General features: G+C 50.3%; 1 protein-coding gene across 1 annotated transcript in view; it reads left to right on the top strand.

Moving 5' to 3' along the window:
- The window catches only part of CACNA1B (calcium voltage-gated channel subunit alpha1 B), a gene marked incomplete at both ends in the record, with an annotated part of 159,300 nt that overhangs the window by 120,439 nt on the left and 19,454 nt on the right, over positions 1 to 19,407 (top strand). The window contains 4 exons of the mRNA XM_082656260.1: positions 9,623 to 9,749; positions 12,495 to 12,624; positions 12,843 to 12,902; positions 15,437 to 15,543. Coding sequence (XP_082512386.1) covers positions 9,623 to 9,749; positions 12,495 to 12,624; positions 12,843 to 12,902; positions 15,437 to 15,543 — 424 coding nt within the window. The remainder of the gene's footprint in view (positions 1 to 9,622; positions 9,750 to 12,494; positions 12,625 to 12,842; positions 12,903 to 15,436; positions 15,544 to 19,407) is intronic.

Below are 19,407 nucleotides of genomic sequence, written 5' to 3'. Positions count from 1 at the left end.
CAGGCCTCAAACCTGTTCTCAGTGTTTCCCTGCTTGGCGGGGGATGGCGGGGGGGTTGGGAGCTTCTCTCCTGTGGATGAATGAGTTGATGTTGTCTGTGTTCCAGCACTGCTAGGACCCTCCTCACTCTCCCTTCTGCACACAATCCCTGCCTGATTCTGCAGGTCTGAGGTTTGTTTTCCCACTTACATGGTAATTCAAGGGTGCAGTTTTCTTGTCTCCCAGATGCTGTGGGCATGGACTGTGGTTGATTTTGTCACCTCTCCTTATCAACCGCATGGGTTATGGAGCACGTAGGGAGAAACCTGAGTGTGGGTGACTGCTGTTGTCTATGGGAGCCAGCCTCTCATCTTTTTAGTTTCTGCTGGATTTGTAGTTATGGCCACATTACATTTTTAATTTCCTTCCTTCCTTCTTTTCTTCTTTCCGTCCTTCCCTTCCTCCCTCGCTCCCTTCTTCCTTCCCTTGATAAACCCTTTTTTTCCCCCTAAAGTTCTGTCCATTTTAATAGGCTACTAAAGTCTCAACTTTGGCCTTCTTGAGCTTCTCTATCATATCGTTTTCTGTTTCATTAGTTCTTTTTTTCTTTGGCTGCGTTGGGTCTTCGATGCTGCAGACGGGCTTTCTCTAGTTGCGGCAAGTGCGGGCTACTCTTTGTTGCAGTGCGTGGGCTTCCCATTGCAGTGGCTTCTCTTGTTGCGGAGCACGGGCCCTGGGTGCGTGGGCTTCAGTAGTTGCAGCACACTGGCTCAGTAGTTGCAGCACGTGGGTTCAGTAGTTGTGGCGTGCGGGCTCTAGGGCAGGTGGGCTTCAGTAGTTGTGGCACGCAGGCACAGTAGTTGTGGCTCAAGGGCTCTAGAGTACAGGCTCAGTAGTTGTGGCGCACAGGCTTAGTTGCTCCATGGCATATGGGGTCTTCCCAGACCAGGGATCGAACCCGTGTCCCCTGCGTTAGCAGGCAGATTCTTAACCACTGTGACACCAGGGAAGTCCTCATGTTCTTATTTATTGTTTCTTTTCTTCTGCTTTCTTATTGTAATCTCTTTCCCCATTTATTAGTTGAATACTCAGCTCTGACACAAGGCTTTCTACTTTGCTAGGGTGTTGAAGGCTTTAACTTTGACTCTAAGAATTATTTTAGTTTTATGTTGCAAGTTATGAAATGTCATATTTTTTAGTTCTAAATCTTTTCCAGGTTTCATTATGATTTCTAATTTGATCCATTAGTCATTCGTAAGTACAATTTTGAATTTCCAAATGGCAAAGGTTTCTTTATTGGTTTAAAAATTTTTTTCCTGTTCATTCCACTTTTTTTTCTTGTATTTTATCACCCCTTGTATTTCAGATCATCCATTTGGCTTTTTTTCCCTTCTGCATGAAGAACATCTTTTCTAATTTCTTTTACTGAGGTTTGATGGTGGTAAATTCTCTCAATTTGCCTGAAAAATCTTTTTGCCATTGTTTGTGAAAGTAGTTCCAATTTGTATGGAATTCTAGTTGGTTAGTTATTTCCTCTCTGTGTTTTGAGACTATTCCACTGTCTTCTCCCTCCTGTTGTTTCTGTAGAGAAGCTAATCATTAGTCCAAATGCTTCCATTGTGTGGCTCTCTCTTCTCTCTATGGCTGCTTACATAAAAACCTTTTTATTAGGGAAAATCGAAAGAGTGTTAAATAGAGACACAAGTATAATGAACCCCTATTTGCTGCCACTCACCCTCAAAGCAATTATCCACATTTTGCCAATCATGTTTCACTTTTTTTTCCTTTTAATCACTTTAGGTATAACTGTGTCTGTAAGCATCTCTAACAATTAAGGAGTTAACAACTACAATAGCATTATTACACCTAGCAAAGTTTATAATAATTTCTTAGTGTTATCTAATAGCTATCCCAAGTTCAAGTTTTACCAGTTATCTCAAAAATAACTTTACGATTGATCTGTTTGAATCAGGATCCAAACAAGGTTTGCTCATTTGACTTAGCTTCATCTGTTTATGTCTGTTTTACTCTGTGACTGTTTTCTGCCTGCCATTTATTTGTTGAAGAAACTGTAAACCATTCTGGATTGGGTTGATTGCATCGTGGTGTCATTTAACACATTTCTCTGTCCTCAGTATCTCCTGCTAACTGATATTTAGATCCTAAAACAGGCCGTCTGAACCTTGGCACTATTGAAATTTTGTTGGTGGTGGCTGTCTTGTGCGTTTTAAGATGTTTAGCAGCATCCCTGACCTTTCCCCTCTGGATGCCAGCAGTACCCTGTAGTTGTGACAGCCAAAAAAAAAAGAAAGAAAGTCTCCAGGCATTGCCAGGTATCCCTAGGAGGCAAAATCGCCCTTGTTTGTGGACTGCAGATCTTGACTGTGATCAGGTTAAACTCTTTGGGGAAGCTTCATGGGTGGCTGGCTGTGTGCTTCGTCTCACGTTCCATCCGGAGCCACATACCGTCTAGTGTTTTCCTTTGGGCAGTGTTAAGATGGATCGGTGGGTAGAGCCCGATCCACCCACTGGAAGGTTCTCCACCAGCCTTTCCCCTAATGATCTAGTAGGCACCGATGATGGCCGCCCAGATCTGTGATTTTATTTGGCATTGCACAGTTGTGAATTTATAATTCTATCATGTTCTCTGCATTAGTTATTCTGACATTTTCTGTACAGAAGAACTTCCCTCATCAACTCTTTGGTTACCCTGAAATACAGTTTGTATTTGTATTAGCAAGATACATGCTTAATTCCGTCCCTTTACATATGAGCTTTCAAAAGAGCGAGTTGGTACACTAGGAACTCCAAATCCGGTCATCGAGAGCTTTAACAAAATTATTGTCATGAATCTTCGGATTTTAACGTGTTTGGTGTGTTTCAGTCCTTTGGACTCACTGTTAGCTCTGATGCTCAAATTGTCCTGTCTCTGGATAGTGGGAGCCCCTTAAAGTTGGCCTTTTTACCTTCTCACAGCCTGTTGTCTTCGACAGCTGTCTGCTTTCATCTGTGACAAAACATTCCAGGGTCATTGTGTACCTTTCCTGCCCAGACCTAGAATCGGCCATTTCTCCAAGGAGACCTGTGTCCTGGACACCTGCTGCTTTTCCAGATCTCCCTTCGCTTCCGTCAGGGTCCTTTTGCCTCCAGTGGCCTCACCTCAGCTCCTCTTTGGAGAGCTGCCCTTGACCACTAGAGGTGCTCCCCAGCACGTGGGGGATGGAAGGTGGAAGTCCCTGAGGGTTGACGCCCCCAGGTGGCCCTCACCAGGCAAAGGAGTGCGGGAGGTGAAAGCCCGACCCTCTGGCTTCAGGTCTGACAACTTTGAGGCTTAGTTCAGACCCCAGGGTCCCCCGAAGGAGCAGCTGACGCTGTTGCAGGACTTTATCTGAAGGTGCGCCCTGCTTGGGCCTCCTTCGCTGCCCTGGTCTGCCTTCTTTCTCCCTTCCAGTTCCTTCTGGGAGTCCGTCCTTAATCAGTCACTTGCACGTGGACCCTCATCTCATGGTCTGCTTCTGTAGAGCCTGATCTGAGAGGCTGTGGTTCCTTTGGTGAGAAACGGTATTATTTACCAATGTGGTCATTGCTACTAGATTTTTACTGCTTTCAGGCTTTTTAGGACTTTTTTTTTCTTTTTAAAAAAGAAGAATATACCATGTATTCTTTTGGCATTTGTAATTCAAATGTAAGATTATAGGATTTTTACCTAACTACTTAAGTTTTATATTTGTATCTCTTTTCTGTTACCCTGAAACATTTGTATTTTTGTCTTTTTTTTTTTTTAGAGCAGTTTTAGTTTCAAAGTAAAATTAAATGGAAAGCACAGAGACTTGCTGTACACTCCCTGCGCCTGCACCGTCGGCCTCCCCCACCCAGTGGTCCATTTGTTACGGTCAGTGGGCCTCCATGAGCCACTGTTCTCACCCAGAGTCCAAGGTTTACAGTAGGGCTCACTCTTGGTGCTGTACCTTTTAAAGGTTTGGGCAAATGTATAATGACCTGTGTCATTATAGTATCATACAGAGTAGTTTCCCTGCCCCAAATTCCTTCTTTTGTCTTTTTACTTATTCTGTTTTTTTAAAAGTATTGTTTAAAAAAATTGTATTTTAAAATGTTTTGCCCCTAGCATGTAGAAATGCAAGCAATTTTTGTCCTTCAGTTTTGTGTCCAGCCAGAGTTGCCAAACAGACTCTCTTATTCTAAATAATTTTTCTGCTGTTTTCTATGTAGACACATTTATACTGCCTGTGATATAAAATGTTTTGACCCATGAACTATTTAACATCTGTTTTTCAATTTCCAATTGTAAAATTTAAATCTTAATTAATCTTTTGGTTTCTGATTATTGCCTTAAATTGCAACTTAATTGTACTGTAATTAGAGGACATGACCTGCATGAGGGTCTTCTTTGAGACGAGAGATTTACGACTACTTTATGGCTTAGCATATGGTCGACTTTTGTAAATGTTTTTTTTTTTGTAAATGTTTTATGTATGCTTAAGAGGAATATGTTTCCTCTAATTTGGGGAACACTTGGCTTGTTATATTTGTCTGCTAAATCAAGTGTGTTAGTTGTGTTGCTAAATATTCTATATATTCACTAATATTTTGCCACACGGACCCATCGATAATTAAGACATTGTGCATTGAAATCTCTTTCTGTAGATCTGTCAGCTCTTGCTGTGTGTGTGTGTGTGTATGTGTGTGTGTGTGTGTGTGTGTGTGTGTGTGTGTGTTTAAGTTTCTATATTTAATGCAGTTATTTTGAATAGTTTGAAACATGCAGTTCAGTATAGGAAACATGCTAACAGATGACCAAGTACTATTGTGTATGTTTCTAAAATAGAACTATGTGTTTCTGAATCTCTTTTGTTAGGCTTTCTCTTTTATTTATTCCTTTTTTCAAAAAAAAAGCTTATGTTAAAATATATGTTTGCTTTCTATATTTTAAGCCACTTTATGTATATTTAAAATTGCTGTGTCTTACTGGAGCTGAACTTTTTGTCATCTTCTGCTGACCCACTTTAACTCTAATAATGATTTTTTTCGTATATTGTATTTTTCTGATGTGAATATATACCTGAGTTTTGTTTTATTTTGTTTTTTTAATGAACGTTTGCCAAGTGTATCTTTTCCCGTCTTTTGACTTCCAGCCTTTATGTGGCCTTGATTTTAGGCTTGTCTCTTGGAAACTACGTATAACTGTATTTTTAAAAATGCCATCTGGGTGATCTGTGTCAGTCAGTAACCAGGTTCCTTCGGCTTTTATGTATTGTGATTATTAGTTTACTTGGACTTGTGACATTTGTTCCATTTTTCCTATGTTTTTTCCTCCTTTCCTTGCTTTTTAGTATTGAATAATTGGTTGTTTATTTGCTTTCGTGTCACATTTTCCCCTCTATATTAGTTTATAAACTATGAATTATTTTTCTGTTTTTTTAAAGTGGTTATCTTATAATTGTATCATGCATGCATAACAAAATCTATAGTTATTTTATTAAGTAAGACCTTAGAACAGCAGCTGCGATCACATTTCCCCCAGCTTCCTTGGTAGCATCCAGCGTTTCAGTCCTTTTCTCCCCACAAAACAGATATTGTTCTGCCTTTGTAGGCATTCAGGATGAACCCTCCCCAGAATGTGTCACTTTTGCATGAGGATTATTTTGAGCTAAGGGCAGTCGAGTCCCTGTGGGTTCAAGAGAAGCAACTGCCCCTCCCTTAACTACCTAGAAGAATTTAAATTGGGGACTTTTCCCAGGGAAGAGTTATTACCAGAGATAAATGTTATCTAAGTGGCCCCATCTGTATGGCAGGGCAAGCGTCTAATTACCAAAAACCTGCCCTTTTTTATATTGTCCAATGAATGACCCTCCTGTCCTTGGAAGCCCCAGGCTCCTATCCCATTCCTTAGCTTAAGGTGGTGTATATACCTCATTTTACCCTTCTGTCTGAACCTCTCACGTATGTGTGGTTCCCGTATGTACGAAGTTAAATTTGATTTTCTCCTGTTAACCTCACGCCAGTTTAATTCTTAGACCAGTCAGAAGAACGTAGGAACGTAGAGGAAAATTTCTTCCTTCCCAACAACTTTATAGAGACTGTGTTTATTTATTGATAGATTTACCAATTTCTTACATTGCAGACCTTCCTTTAATATCATTTTCTGTCTTCCTGAAGTACAGACCTTCCTGCTATAACATTATGTGTGCATTTCTGAAAATGCCATGCATTGAAAATAATAGGCCTTGTAGAAAAAGTTAGGTTAAGAGCAAATTATTCAAGATATGCAACTCTTTAACCAGAACACTAACAAAAACAAGAACGCTCTGAGTGCAAAATGGTAGCGAAGTTAAATCTCCGTTTGCATTTGCACCATCACGTCTTCAGCCCTGCATCCTCCTCGGGGCCCTTTGCTTCTGGCAGAGACCAGCCTTGTCTTGCTCTTGTGCAGCAGTGACCGGAGGGGAATTAATTGGGACCGACAGACGGGCTCACTTCTCTGCCCTTCTCTCCTCTCTGGGATTTCGCCCCTCATTCCCAGATACTTTGTCATCCTCAAACTCCAGTCTTTCCTCCTCCTCCCAGTAGGCATGTTGCTTTCTGCTTCTAAAGATGGGAAAATGGCCCCATGTGCACAGGGGTCGCCTCGTGCCTCCTTTCTCCCAAGGATTGTGGCTTCTCAGGTTCTGTCCGTGTCAGCTGGTTCCCTGTGCCTTTAAACAGTTATGTATTTTTTTCAGCTTTTATAGTTGTTTTTAGTAGGAGGATGAGTCCTTTTTAAGCCTCTCTCATAGGTCAATTTTATAGACTTCTATTGCTTGTTCATTTTTTTTTATTTCTTTACATATTTATGTTTAGTTCTTTCATAGTCCTCATCTAAAGGTACTTACAGCTGAAGTCCATTGGGGGTTATATATATATTACCTGTTTCTGTTGTCTTTCGCGCACCTCGTATGGGGGTGATGTTTGTTTTCTGGTCCTTGTATGTTTGCTGATGATTTTTGTTGGGGTTCATATATGACTGGCCGTAATCCACCCTTTCTGAAGTGGGCTTTGTTTGATAATCAAGCCCTACAGAAAAAGAATTGTTTGGTTGCTTTTTCAGTTCTCCCACGGGTGGTACATAGCTGTAGGAGAGAAATTCTTTGTACATGCTGGATGCCTTGGGACATTAGGCTTAAGTTCTCTTCAAGTTGGAAATGATTGCCTTGGTCGGTGGGGATTCTGTGGGCCAGATGAGGGATGTTCTCGTCAGAGAGGACTTACCTGTGCTTTCCTGGAAGCCCAGCGCACCACCCGCCTGGTCTCCCTTCGGTCCTCTGGAGGGAGCAGTTTAGCGTGGTGCCTCACTCAGCTTTCCCGCCTCACCCCAGCTTTGGTCGATCATGGCCCCACAATGTAATTCCTCCGTTCAGCCTCAGTTTCTTAATCTGCAAACTGGAGGTAATAATACGTGCCAGTAAGTGCCATTGTGAGAATAAAGCACCTGGACCAGCCCGGCACATGTTTTTTTCAGTGAACGTTCTGTTCCTTTCTTTATCCGCCCCCCTCCCCCATATCTGGCCATCTGGCTTGATTGTCTTCTGTTTCAATGAATTAATTTTTGTTACTGTCTAGTTTTTTTTTTAAACAGCTTCCAACAGGATATTTCCTCAGTCTGTTGTAGTTCTCGTTTTGATCCTCTCCCTTTATTCCTGGTCTGTTTTGACTTAATCGATGATTTCTGCTGTTGTTGTAGTAGTAAATCTATTTCAGGAGAAACATTTTCATCCAGGCTCTGGCATCTTTGTTCCACTTCTTTTGAGCAGAAAAATACTTCATTCAGTGTATATTGGTTCCTTTTTCCCAGTTTACTTGTCCTTGGGTTTGCTTAATTGTTATTGTGGAAGAGTCTGAAAAGCTGTGGTTTTAAAATAATAAATGTTTCTTAATTTAAAAGTTACACATGCTCATCACAGAAAAAAAAATGTTAGTGTTAAAAGTATAGTGAAGAGAATTAAGATTATTATCAGAAAGCCTTTCGGAGATCGCCACAGTTACTGTTATTTTGGTGTTATTTCTCTCCCTGTATATGTTATTTTTCGTAGTTGAGCCCATCTGGGATATACAAGTGTGCAGTCTTTTTTTTTTAACTTACCTTATCATAAGCTTCTTCTTTAAACTAATGATAAGTCATTTAAACTATTTGTATGCATTTTTAATATTCATAGTATGATGCTTCCTGTAAGTGCTGCACACTTTGTCGATCTCCTGTGGTTATACTTTCCATTGTTGTTGTTACTGTAACAGAACTTACAGCAAACACCTTTGTGAGTACAGATGTTTGTGTGCATGCTTGATGTCCTTAGGAGATAATTTTGTACAAATTAAATCAATAGACAGAATTTTTTACTTTAAATAAGTATTGCCCAGTTGCTTTCTTAGAAGATGCTATAGTTTATGCCTTCAGCCGGGAGTTGAATGGTGCCGGGTGGTGGCAGCTGAAAGTCTAGGAAGCATCGTAGCTGCTGTGGCTTAAGCCACAGCACGTGGTTTCACGTTCGGGTCAAGGCTGTTTTCTCTGGCCCGGCGGTTCTCTGCAGGACTTCAGAGTGGCCAGCAGCCAGGGAAGAAGCTTAGAGCCTTCGTCTTCACACATGCTGGAGGGAACCTCCCTCATTTCTGCCTTTATGCTTCTTCCAAGAAGTAAAAGTGAGGTGGACAGGTGGGCATTGGCTCCAAGTCACTGCACTGTCCTCCCTGGCATCCCTGGGTCTCAGGAACTATTACCCGCAAGAATGGAAACATACATTAGGATAGTTAAAAATGAAACACTGTTGTGAGAAACATACTATGCAGAACAGCAAAATCTACGAAAAAACAGTGGTCACAGCCAAAATAACCCTGGAGGCTTTGATTTGTGGGTGCCAAGTGGAGGAGGGGGTGCTGATAGCGCAGAGGATGGGCCTTAGGGAAGGGGGGCGATGAAGAGCGAGGAGGAAGGGCCAAGCGGGTGTGTGGGCGACGGCAGTGCCCGCGTCCTCCCTGGGTCAGAGTCCTCTGCGGGCCCTGTGCGGCGGGTCAGGCCTGACCAGCAGGTTCAGGAGAGCGGCTCAGGCCAGGCCAGCCCCTCTCCTTGCTGCCCTGTTGGCCCTGCCCCAACCCCCTGCAGCGACAGTGGGAGCTCTCACCAGGCAGCCCGGGATGCCTTCTCTCGAGCGGTGAGCCCTGCACTGGGATGGGGGAAACTACTGGCCCTGGTCTCTGGGGCTGAAGGCGGCTTTGGTGTTCTTAGAACATCTAGATTTATGGCCCCTAGGGAAGCAGAGAAGTCCGCAGCCAGGGACGCCCGCTAGGCTTGGTACTGCTTCCCCAGTGACCCTGGGGAAGGGAGAGGTGAGGAAGGGTCTCTGGATCTCTGCGGCAGACGGCCCAGATCCTCAGCGCTGGCACGGCCCTGCCTTTGTTCGCCTCAGTGGTGGCCTGACTGTGATCGGAGGGGTCTTATGTGAAGCTGTGTTCTTAGCTGCACGCCCTTCCCTGGGGTGGGTCCACGAAGACTGTGAGGTTGGAGCTGGGAGAGTGTCCATCGCCCCGGGGCGAGACCTGCGTGATGTGGGTTTATGAGCCACACCCCTAACTTGGTGGCCTCGTGTCCTTGCAGGTGGTAACGTGGACCTGGAAAGCCAAGCAGAAGGGAAGAAGGAGGTGGAAGCTGATGATGTGATGAGGAACGGCCCCCGACCCATCGTCCCTTACAGCTCCATGTTCTGCTTAAGCCCCACCAACCTGTGAGTCTCGTCAGCAGCCTGTGTCCTGTGCCGTCCTCTTGTCCATGGCCCATGATCCACGTGTACACCCTACCAGTGTGTGCTAGGCGTGAGCTGCACCTGTACATGTATTAATATCCTGATTGATCACCACAGCATCCCACAAAGCACACACTACTGTCACCTCACTTTGCAGATGAGGACACGAAGCCACAGGGAAGGCCGGTGTCCAGACACACAGCCCGTCCGTCTCGGTGGCGGAGCTGGGATTTGAACCCAGGCAGTTGGTCCCAGGGCCTTGTTCTTAACCCCCACTGCAGCCTTAGTTTACCTCTGCACACACGCACCCAGTTTACATCCATCGTGCATATGTGCTGCCCTCTGCCCGCCTTCCAGCAGAGCCCGCAGGTGTGCGTCACAGTCACTCGTGTCTGTGCACAGTTTCTCCCCTCTGTTTACACCGTGAGTCTCATCCACTCATCAGTCCACCTGCCTTCATTAGCTCAGCCAATGTTCACATGCCAGACAGCGTGCTAGGTGCTGGGAATACACGGTCATGAGCAGAACGGACAAGGGCCCCATCTGTTCTTAAGCTTACAAGCGAGTGGAGAGGCAGACAGCAGACAGGACGTTAGGGAGGGGACATGAGATGGTTCATGGACGGAAGGGCTAAGAGGAAGCACAAAGCGGGGACTGGAGATGCAGACGGTGGGGGCTGCTGACATGAAGTGGGATTGGAACAGAGACGTGGCGGGGGGTCGTGAGAGCCCACCAGGCAGAGATGCAGGCAGAGCAAAGGCGGAACCACACCGCCCAGAGGGGCAGCACAGCAGGGTCTGAGGAGCTCGTGCTCTGTCCTTTACCCACGTGTCCAGCCAGCCCTTCTGCCCTGGGCATCCAGCAGTCTTTCCACCAGCCCCCGTCGTCCATCCTCCCCACGTTCCTCCTTTCAGCATACGTCTGTGGGGAGCTTGCTCTGCTAGGGGCTTGGAGTAAGATGGCGGTAGAGACAGATGAGGCCTCGGCCTCCAGCACCGACCGGGTGGTGTCCGTCAAATAAGTACAATGTGGACGGTAAAGCAGGGAGGTCTGGTGTCTTGGAGCAGGTGGGGAGAGTCAGGGGAGCCTTCCTGGAGGAGGTGAGAGATCTCAGGTGAAACCTGAAGGGTGAAGAGTTAAGATGAAGAGGGAGGAACCAGTATTCTTGGAGGGCGGAGAGAACTTAGAGTGGTCCAGAAGTGAAAGATATCAGGCTCAGAACAGCAAACGACAGTTGCACGGAAAAGCACAGAGGCAGACAGCGCTGTTGTGTGTTCTGTGGAGAAGCAGAGGTGACACCGAGAGCCCTGATAAGCTTGAGAGGTTGTAAACGGTTGGGGGTGAGTGGTGACTTGGTTAGACTGCACTTCAGCAGAGCCCTTTGGTTGGAGGACTGGAGACGAGACAGGGAGACCGGTTAGTAGGTGGCCGCGGTTTTCAGGAAGAGTTGCTGGTGATTTGCTGAGGGCAGCCGGAGCGGAGAGGTTTGGGAGCGAAATGCTTGGGGAGAACTTTTGGAGGCAGGATCAAATCTGCAGGATTTGATGGCAAATTCGATGTGGAAGGGGATGGAGATGTGAAGGATGGCAGCCAGGGTTTCTGCTTGACGGCTGGGGGCCCGGCCAAGCTGGGGGTGGTGAGCACAGACCCTGTGGAGCCCGGGGCAGCTGGCAGGTGGCACATGGCCGGGGGACTTGGGGATCTGAGCGAGGGTGGAAACTCAGCCACAAGATGGAGCGGCAGCTGCTGATTAGAAGGAAGGGGGCTGGGATGGAAGAGGGCCCGAGAGGGAGCGTCGGGGAAGTGGAAGGAAAAGCGTCTCAATTAGGAGGGAGGAGTGCCAGCAGGTCCCTCGGGGGCCTGGGAAGGGCAGCTCCAGGGAGTGTGTGGGCTGGAGCTGGACACCGGTGGTCGGGGTGAGGAGGAGACAGGCATAAAGTCCAGTCCCTTCCAGGGACAGAGAGACGTGGGTGCCCTTGGGAACACTCCGCGTTGGCGAGAGGAGCAGGTTGGACGGGCTGGTGGGCAGCGGTTGAGCCAGCAGAGGCAGGAGGGGGGCCCCCGTGAGCACGTGCCTCGGGGTGGCAGGAGCGACGTCTGCCTCGTGCGCTCGTCCCCCAGGATCGGCTTCACTCTCCCCCTGCTGGGCCTTTGCTGGCCTCCTGGTCACCGTCTCCTGCTGAGTCGTAGTGTGTGTCAACACCTGAGCATCTCCTGTTGCTTTATGTTTACTGGTGTCTTGTTCGCCACTGTGTCCCAGCCCAGAATGTGCCTGAACGGAGCAGAATAGTGGTGAGTGGAGGCGGGCAGGTGCACACACGCAGCTCTGGCGGCTCCGACGGGGGCACCGCGCCCAGCACTGGGGCTCGAGAGGCACCTGCTCTCCACGGGACTGTTGGTACTCGGCCTCTTCCCCCACCCACAGCAGAGCTGGAAGCCCGTCCAGGGCACAGCAGCCCCACAGCAGGTAGACGAGCAGGCCTGGCTGGGCCCCAGTGGAACTTCATGTAGCGAACGGACCAACTTGGCTTGCAAGCCGTGGTGGGCTGGCCCTGCCCAGGGTTTTGCAGCCTTCCCGCCACCTACCTTCCCAGGAATCTGGTCCCCATCAGTCACCTGGCTGCTATCTCCTGACCACAGGGACACTTCCCAGAGCTCAGTTCTCCCTACGGAGAGGACCAGCCCAGCCCTCCGTGGGCCTTAGGTGACCCGGGCTTTGCCTTCCAGGCTCCGCCGCTTCTGCCATTACATCGTGACCATGCGGTACTTCGAGATGAGCATCCTCGTGGTCATTGCCCTGAGCAGCATCGCCCTGGCCGCTGAGGACCCTGTGCAGACAGACTCGCCCAGGAACAACGTGAGTGCTGCCGTCGGGCCGCGGCGGGGCTGGGACACAGAAGAGCGGGGCGTGCCCGGCATGGGAGGGAGGGCTGCCGCTTCAGGGGTCGCTGGCCTGCCCTCTCCTCCCCAGACCCTTGCCCACAGGCCCCAGGCTGATGCGTTGTCGTTCAGGCTCCTGCCCCCGCTCGAGCTTCCGGCCTCGCCTTTGAGAAAAGCCTTTCCTTTTGGTTCCAGGTGCTGAAGTACATGGACTACATCTTCACAGGCGTCTTCACCTTTGAGATGGTGATAAAGGTGAGATGTGTGGTTGCCCTGGTGACCGCGGGGCTCTGCTCGTCCCCCTCGTGACTGAGATGGAGGCACGTGGCAAGTGTGCCCTGGGCGTGCACACACGTGTGGTGACACGAGGGCACATGAGCCCGCAGGTAGAGGTTGTGTCTCGTGGAGACACAGGGCCACGTTTGTTAAGGACTCGCCACAGCATCACGTCAGCCTTAGGAGAGCCCGCAGGCGCTGGCCGTGGTCTCCACTGCCTGCTAACGGAGACCCTTCTCGCTGAGGGGGACAGGCTTCCCTTACTGTGCGGTGTGAGCCCAGCCTGTGCAGGGCAGTCTCAGCAGAGTGGGAGGCCGGGGCCTCGGCTGGAGGAAGGAGAGCAGGGACAGGGCGGGGGCCTCAAGGCCCAAAGGTCGCGGCAGGTGGGTGTAGAGGACTCCCTAGTGTTTGATCCTAGGTGGAGAACGGCCGTGTTGTTGTTGTGACCCTCGTTCCTCCTCTAGGGGTTGCCAAGTGGCCTGTGCTTTCCACACAGGTGCGCGGGCGGCGCCGCTGCTGGGGCGGGGGGTGCCCACGTGCTGACTCAGGGTGGCTTCTGTGTACGCGAGCCCTCGCTTCAATGCTCTCCCAAATTCCTGGGGGAGGCGTTGTCGTTTCATTTTACGACCAGAGACGTTAAGGTGCCGCTGCAGGAGGGGCAGAATCCAGCAGCTCCTCCTCTTGCCGCCTGGGGCTGACACTCCGAGGGTCTGGCAGGCGGCGTGCTCCGGGCGGCATGTGCCTGCAGCCCAGCGACGGAGGAGAGACTCAGGCTCCACAGGAGCGGGGGGCCCAGGGAGGATCTCAGCCAGTCATGACCATGCAGGGCCGTTGGGTAAAAGGCATGGAGATCCAAACACCCGTTGAGGCTCTAAGAGGCCGTTACCTGAGCTGTGACCCCTCCCCTGACAGGAATTGACCTGAGCCGTGACCCCTTCCCTGACAGGAATTGACCTGAGCCGTGACCCCTTCCCTGACAGGTGTGACCTGAGCCGTGTCCCCTCCCCTGACAGGAATTGACCTGAGCTCTGACCCCTTCCCTGACAGGAATTGACCTGAGCCGTGACCCTTTCCCTGACAGGAACTGACCTGAGCCGTGACCCCTTCCCCTGACAGGACGTGACCTGAGCCGTGTCCCCTTCCCCTGACAGGAATTGACCTGAGCTCTGACCCCTTCCCTGACAGGAATTGACCTGAGCCGTGACCCCTTCCCTGACAAGATGTGACCTGAGCCGTGTCCCCTCCCCTGACAGGAATTGACCTGAGATGTGACCCCTTCCCTGACAGGCGTGACCTGAGCCATGACCCCTTCCCCTGACAGGATGTGACCTGAGCCGTGACCCCTTTTCCTGACAGGCGTGACCTGAGCCGTGTCCCCTCCCCTGACAGGAATTGACCTGAGCTGTGACCCCTCCCCTGACAGGCGTGACCTGAGCCGTGACCCCTTCCCCTGACAGGAATTGACCTGAGCTGTGACCCTTTCCCTGACAGGAATTGACCTGAACCGTGACCCCTCCCCTGACAGGAATTGACCTGAGCCGTGACCCCTTCCCTGACAGGAATTGACCTGAGCTGTAACCCCTTCCCTGACAGGTGTGACCTGAGCCGTGACCCCTTCCCTGACAAGATGTGACCTGAGCCGTGACCCCTTTTCCTGACAGGCGTGACCTGAGCCGTGTCCCCTCCCCTGACAGGAATTGACCTGAGATGTGACCCCTTCCCTGACAGGCGTGACCTGAGCCATGACCCCTTCCCCTGACAGGATGTGACCTGAGCCGTGACCCCTTTTCCTGACAGGCGTGACCTGAGCCGTGTCCCCTCCCCTGACAGGAATTGACCTGAGCTGTGACCCCTCCCCTGACAGGCGTGACCTGAGCCATGACCCCTTCCCCTGACAGGATGTGACCTGAGCCGTGACCCCTTTTCCTGACAGGCGTGACCTGAGCCGTGTCCCCTCCCCTGACAGGAATTGACCTGAGCTGTGACCCTTTCCCTGACAGGAATTGACCTGAACCGTGACCCCTCCCCTGACAGGAATTGACCTGAGCTGTGACCCCTCCCCTGACAGGCGTGACCTGAGCCATGACCCCTTCCCCTGACAGGATGTGACCTGAGCCGTGACCCCTTTTCCTGACAGGCGTGACCTGAGCCGTGTCCCCTTCCCCTGACAGGAATTGACCTGAGCTCTGACCCCTTCCCTGACAGGAACTGACCTGACCCGTGACCCCTTCCCTGACAAGATGTGACCTGAGCCGTGTCCCCTCCCCTGACAGGAATTCACCTGAGATGTGACCCCTTCCCTGACAGGCATGACCTGAGCCGTGACCCCTTCCCCTGACAGGATGTCACCATAGCCGGGTCCCCTTTCATGATAGGCATAATCAGGGCTGTGTCCCCTCCCCGATGGTACGTGACATGAAGTGGCACCCTTCCCCTAACCACGTCTCTGGGCTCTGGCTCTGCCTTTCTTTTCTGAGATATTCTGTTCATTAAAGTGTGTTGTTCCCCTAAAGATGATCGATTTGGGACTGCTGCTGCACCCTGGTGCGTACTTCCGGGACCTCTGGAATATTCTGGACTTCGTTGTGGTCAGTGGGGCCCTGGTGGCATTTGCCTTCTCGTAAGTACCCAGGTCTGCTCTGACTCTTGCTGGGCTGCAGTCCCCAGAGCCGTGATGAGTGTGGGGGGTGAAGGAGGAAGGGGTCCATTGGCCTCCATGGCCGTCTCTAGTCAGTCCCTCTGTGCCTGGGGCTGGGCTGTGGGGCTGGGAGGACCTTAAAGCTCGTCTGTGCCTGACGCACCCCATGGCTCTGAAGTTGGGTAGGCAGGCCTCTGCTTATGGTGTCTGCCTCTTGGGTCCTTCAGGAACCTTTCCGTGCCCGGACGCGGCTGCCCTGCTTGGTCAGCCAGTGGGTGGGTGCAGCTGGGGGTCTCCGCCGTCGGGGTGCTCCGCCATTTTCTGTGGCTCCCTAGTGAGCGACACTCAGCCCTGTTGTGGCCGGGCCTGGATTGGCTCCCTCAGACCCTACGCAGTGGCGGGCGTGAGGCAGGCGTTGGGTGCTCGGGTGGAGCAGGGGGGAGACCTGGCGGAGGTGGTGGGGGAGATCCAGAGATAAGTAAGACCCTCGATGGACACAGATACGGAGGGATGGGCTCACCCCTGAGCCCACAGGGAGGCCTCCTCGCTGACTCTCTTCTCTTTGTCTCCTGTTGCTGGACTCTCGCTAGGAGCCTCATGGGGTAATGCCTTCCCTCTGTCCCCTCACATGCCGCACATCACAGCACGCTGCGGCCCCTCGCGGGCCGCTTCATCGCCATGCCTCACCTCCGCTCATTTCCCGCCACCGTCTGGGCTGCATGCTGCCCGGAGCCACGTCCCCAGGGCCACACGTCCCCGCCTCACCTCTGGGGGCCGGGTTGGGGGCTGGAGCTGGGCGTGGCCCCCCTTTGGTGAGCAGGGAACCCTGACTGAGGGCTGGGGGCGGGGCGCCTGGGCCTGAGGGCAGTGCCCGCTCGGGGTGGGAGCTGTGTGCCCTTGGCGGCCAGGATGTGGGCTATCCTGAGACACTTTCCCACGTGTCTCCCCTGAAACAGGGCTTTCTTGCTCTTTCCTTTCCACAACGCCTCCCTGAAATGCCCAGCATCTCCGGCCCTCTACTGTTGTGAAAGCAAGTCCAGCTGCGTAAATCTGCAGGTCTGGCTGGGTCTATTCAGTGGCTCATGGAACAGGCGTTATCCCACCCAGTAGGGAGAGAGGCTGCCCACGAGGGCGGCTGCACAAAATTGAAGGCCTTTGTAGAAAGGGAGCCAGACGAGGTTACTAACAAAAGAAGAGAAAGGATTGTTTCAGGCAAGGTTACCTCACTGGTGCTGACCAGGAAAGTCCAGCAATTCCACTCCTGGGAGAGGCTGAAACTGCAGTTCAGTCCTGGTTCGCTGTCCTGGGGACAAGTGGCTCCACTTTGGGCCTGTTGTTTCTTTTCACTTTTCCTTCTTCTCCTTTTTCTTCCTTTTCCTCTTTCTCCTCTCCCTCCCTCTCCCCCTCCTCTTTTTTTTTTTTTTTTTTAACAATTCTCCCCTTCTTGTCAAAGTGTCAGCCCAACTGAGAGATGTGATCAAAATTTTAGGTGTGTTGACTAAAAAAACATTCACAACCTAGAAGTTGAGAGTTACATTTTATTTGGCGGACAAAACTGAGGACTTAAGCCCGGGACACAGCATCTCAGACAACTCTGAGGGACGGCTCCAAAGAGGCAGGGGGGAGCCAGGATATACAGGAGTTTTTGCAACAGAGCCCAGGTAGTCGTAATATCAAAAGATTACTGTTAACTAAAGAAAACCAGGCATCTCAAGTTAAGGGATTTAGTGCTTTTCTTTATATGGGAAATGCAAGAGTCTGGGCTCATTGAATCATTCCTTTGATATGTACCTCAGCTACCTGGGCCAGTATCCTGGGCTTCTCATCCTGAGTCTCCTGAGGTGCCCCGTGGGGAGGGGGGTGGCTGACAGCTAGATGGGGGGGCATCCTGCCTCCATCCTGAGCTCCCACAGGGCTCACCATCCGTGGCTGTAATGTGGTGGCTTGATGGCTGCAACATCCTTTGTTTACTGATGTGGCAGCAATATTTTTTATTCACAGGCATTGGCACCACTCTTAGCTCCTGCTGTGTAATGTTTTGCAGCTTTGATCTTTGATGTGGGATCCATAGATCATGATGTGTTTGCTTAACCCCTGTGACATTCACAGATCGTAGTTCCAGGTTCATAACCCTTATGGCGGTCATTTCCTTTGCTGCTTTTCTGACATTCCAGTCAGAATGGAGACCGTTTACTTAGTGGTTATCAGCTACAAACTTGTATTTAAAGTTTTTGAAAGAATATGACAAACACAAACACATCAAGGGCATTATAAGCAGGATAATTCCTAATGTTTGAAGTGTACTTTGGAGCCATGGTCCCCAAGACCCAAACCAATCAAAGAAAAACCCCATGAAGCAGTCACACATTTGAGCCTAGTAGCTGGCTCAGTGATCTCACGTAACTGATTTTCAGCCTCCCCGGAAGTGCCAGTCCCGGTACTGTAGGTGGTGTTGGCCACAGCATAGACACCTTGCTCAGTTAAAGATAGCCAAGGGCTATCCCATGATTAGGACCAACTTTGGCCGGAGAGTCTAAGGGTTTCTGCAGGGGAATCTGCAGTGTCTTCAGGAGTCACGGAGAGGCTTCTGATTGTATCCTGTGCATGTTTACTCCTAACCTAACTCCTTGTGCGCACGTACTTGAGACCGAGTGATGGATTTATTCACAGCGTTTGCTGCGTTTACCCATTTAAGCCAGGGGTCAGTCAGGTTTTTAGTGTATGTGGGACTAGAATCCCCTCCCCTGAAATAAAGAGCCTTCCTAAATGCCTTGCAGAGATGGGTGCTGCTGGTGGGGCCTCCTAGTGAGTGGAGACAAATCTGAGCTAGATAGTCGGGCTAGGTCGGAATCCCTGGTGGCGAATCCAGCAGTCTGAAAGGCCAACCCCATTGGAAAAGGAGAGTTTCACGATTGAAGTGTAAATCATGATCTGTCGTCTTGGGCCGAAGCAGTCTGTGTCCATGTCGGCTACTTTTCTTCCTCTCAGTTTGATTCGGAGGTCGCCAGCGTTTGTACAGGATGAGATGGGGTGTTTTGGTTTTGTTTTGAAGGATGGCTGAGGCTCTGGGTTCCCACAGAGGGAGGGGGAGGGGAAGGGCAGGCGGGGAGGTGGCCTCATCCCTGAGGGAGGCTCGGAAATGGATTTTCTCTGTGACATGTGGGTGGCAGGTGAGGTGAGGTGAGTGGGGGGCAGCACGGAGGGAGCTGGTCCTCGCCTCAGCCAGCCTGGCCGTGCGGAGCCCGGGGCAGGGCAGCAGAACTGAGGCCGCCCCAGCTTCCCGGTGCTGGGGACCTGGGAGCTGTCCAGCACGGAGCCTGCTGAAACCAGCGGGGGCTTGGCCTGCAGGAGGCTCTGCCAGGGGCCCTCTGTGGCCCGCTGCCCCTCTCTGCTCCAGGGCTGGAGAGACCAGTGTAGGGGATCAGACCAGAGAAGGGAATGCTGGGGCTTCCTCAGCTGTGCAATGTTTATCCAAGGTGCAGGTCCCTGAAGTTTACTGCCGTCTGGGTAGTGAGGAGGACCTGGTGCTGTCCCTTCCAAGGAGAGTTCAGGGCAATCTTTGTTCTGACTGATTTCAAATCAGAGAGGTGGGAGAAGATTGGAAACGTTAGTTTGGTAAGTCATAGCCAGATATTTGAGGAAACTGGAAGAATTCAGGATCCAGCCCAGTTTACAGGTACATAGCAAAACCTTAAATATAATTATTAGGATTAGAATCTAATATCTCTAAAGGGACAAACATATTTTTTTTCTCTACAATACCCCCACTTTTTTACCAAAGATAATCACAGTAAAACTAATTTGTTTGTATTAAACTTGGCCTGATTATTTGTATAAGTGCAGCAA

This window comes from Grampus griseus (assembly GCF_964374135.1).
Source record: "Grampus griseus genome assembly, chromosome: 6".
Classification (NCBI taxonomy): domain Eukaryota; kingdom Metazoa; phylum Chordata; class Mammalia; order Artiodactyla; family Delphinidae; genus Grampus; species Grampus griseus.
This window is presented reverse-complemented; position numbering and strand designations above follow the sequence as displayed.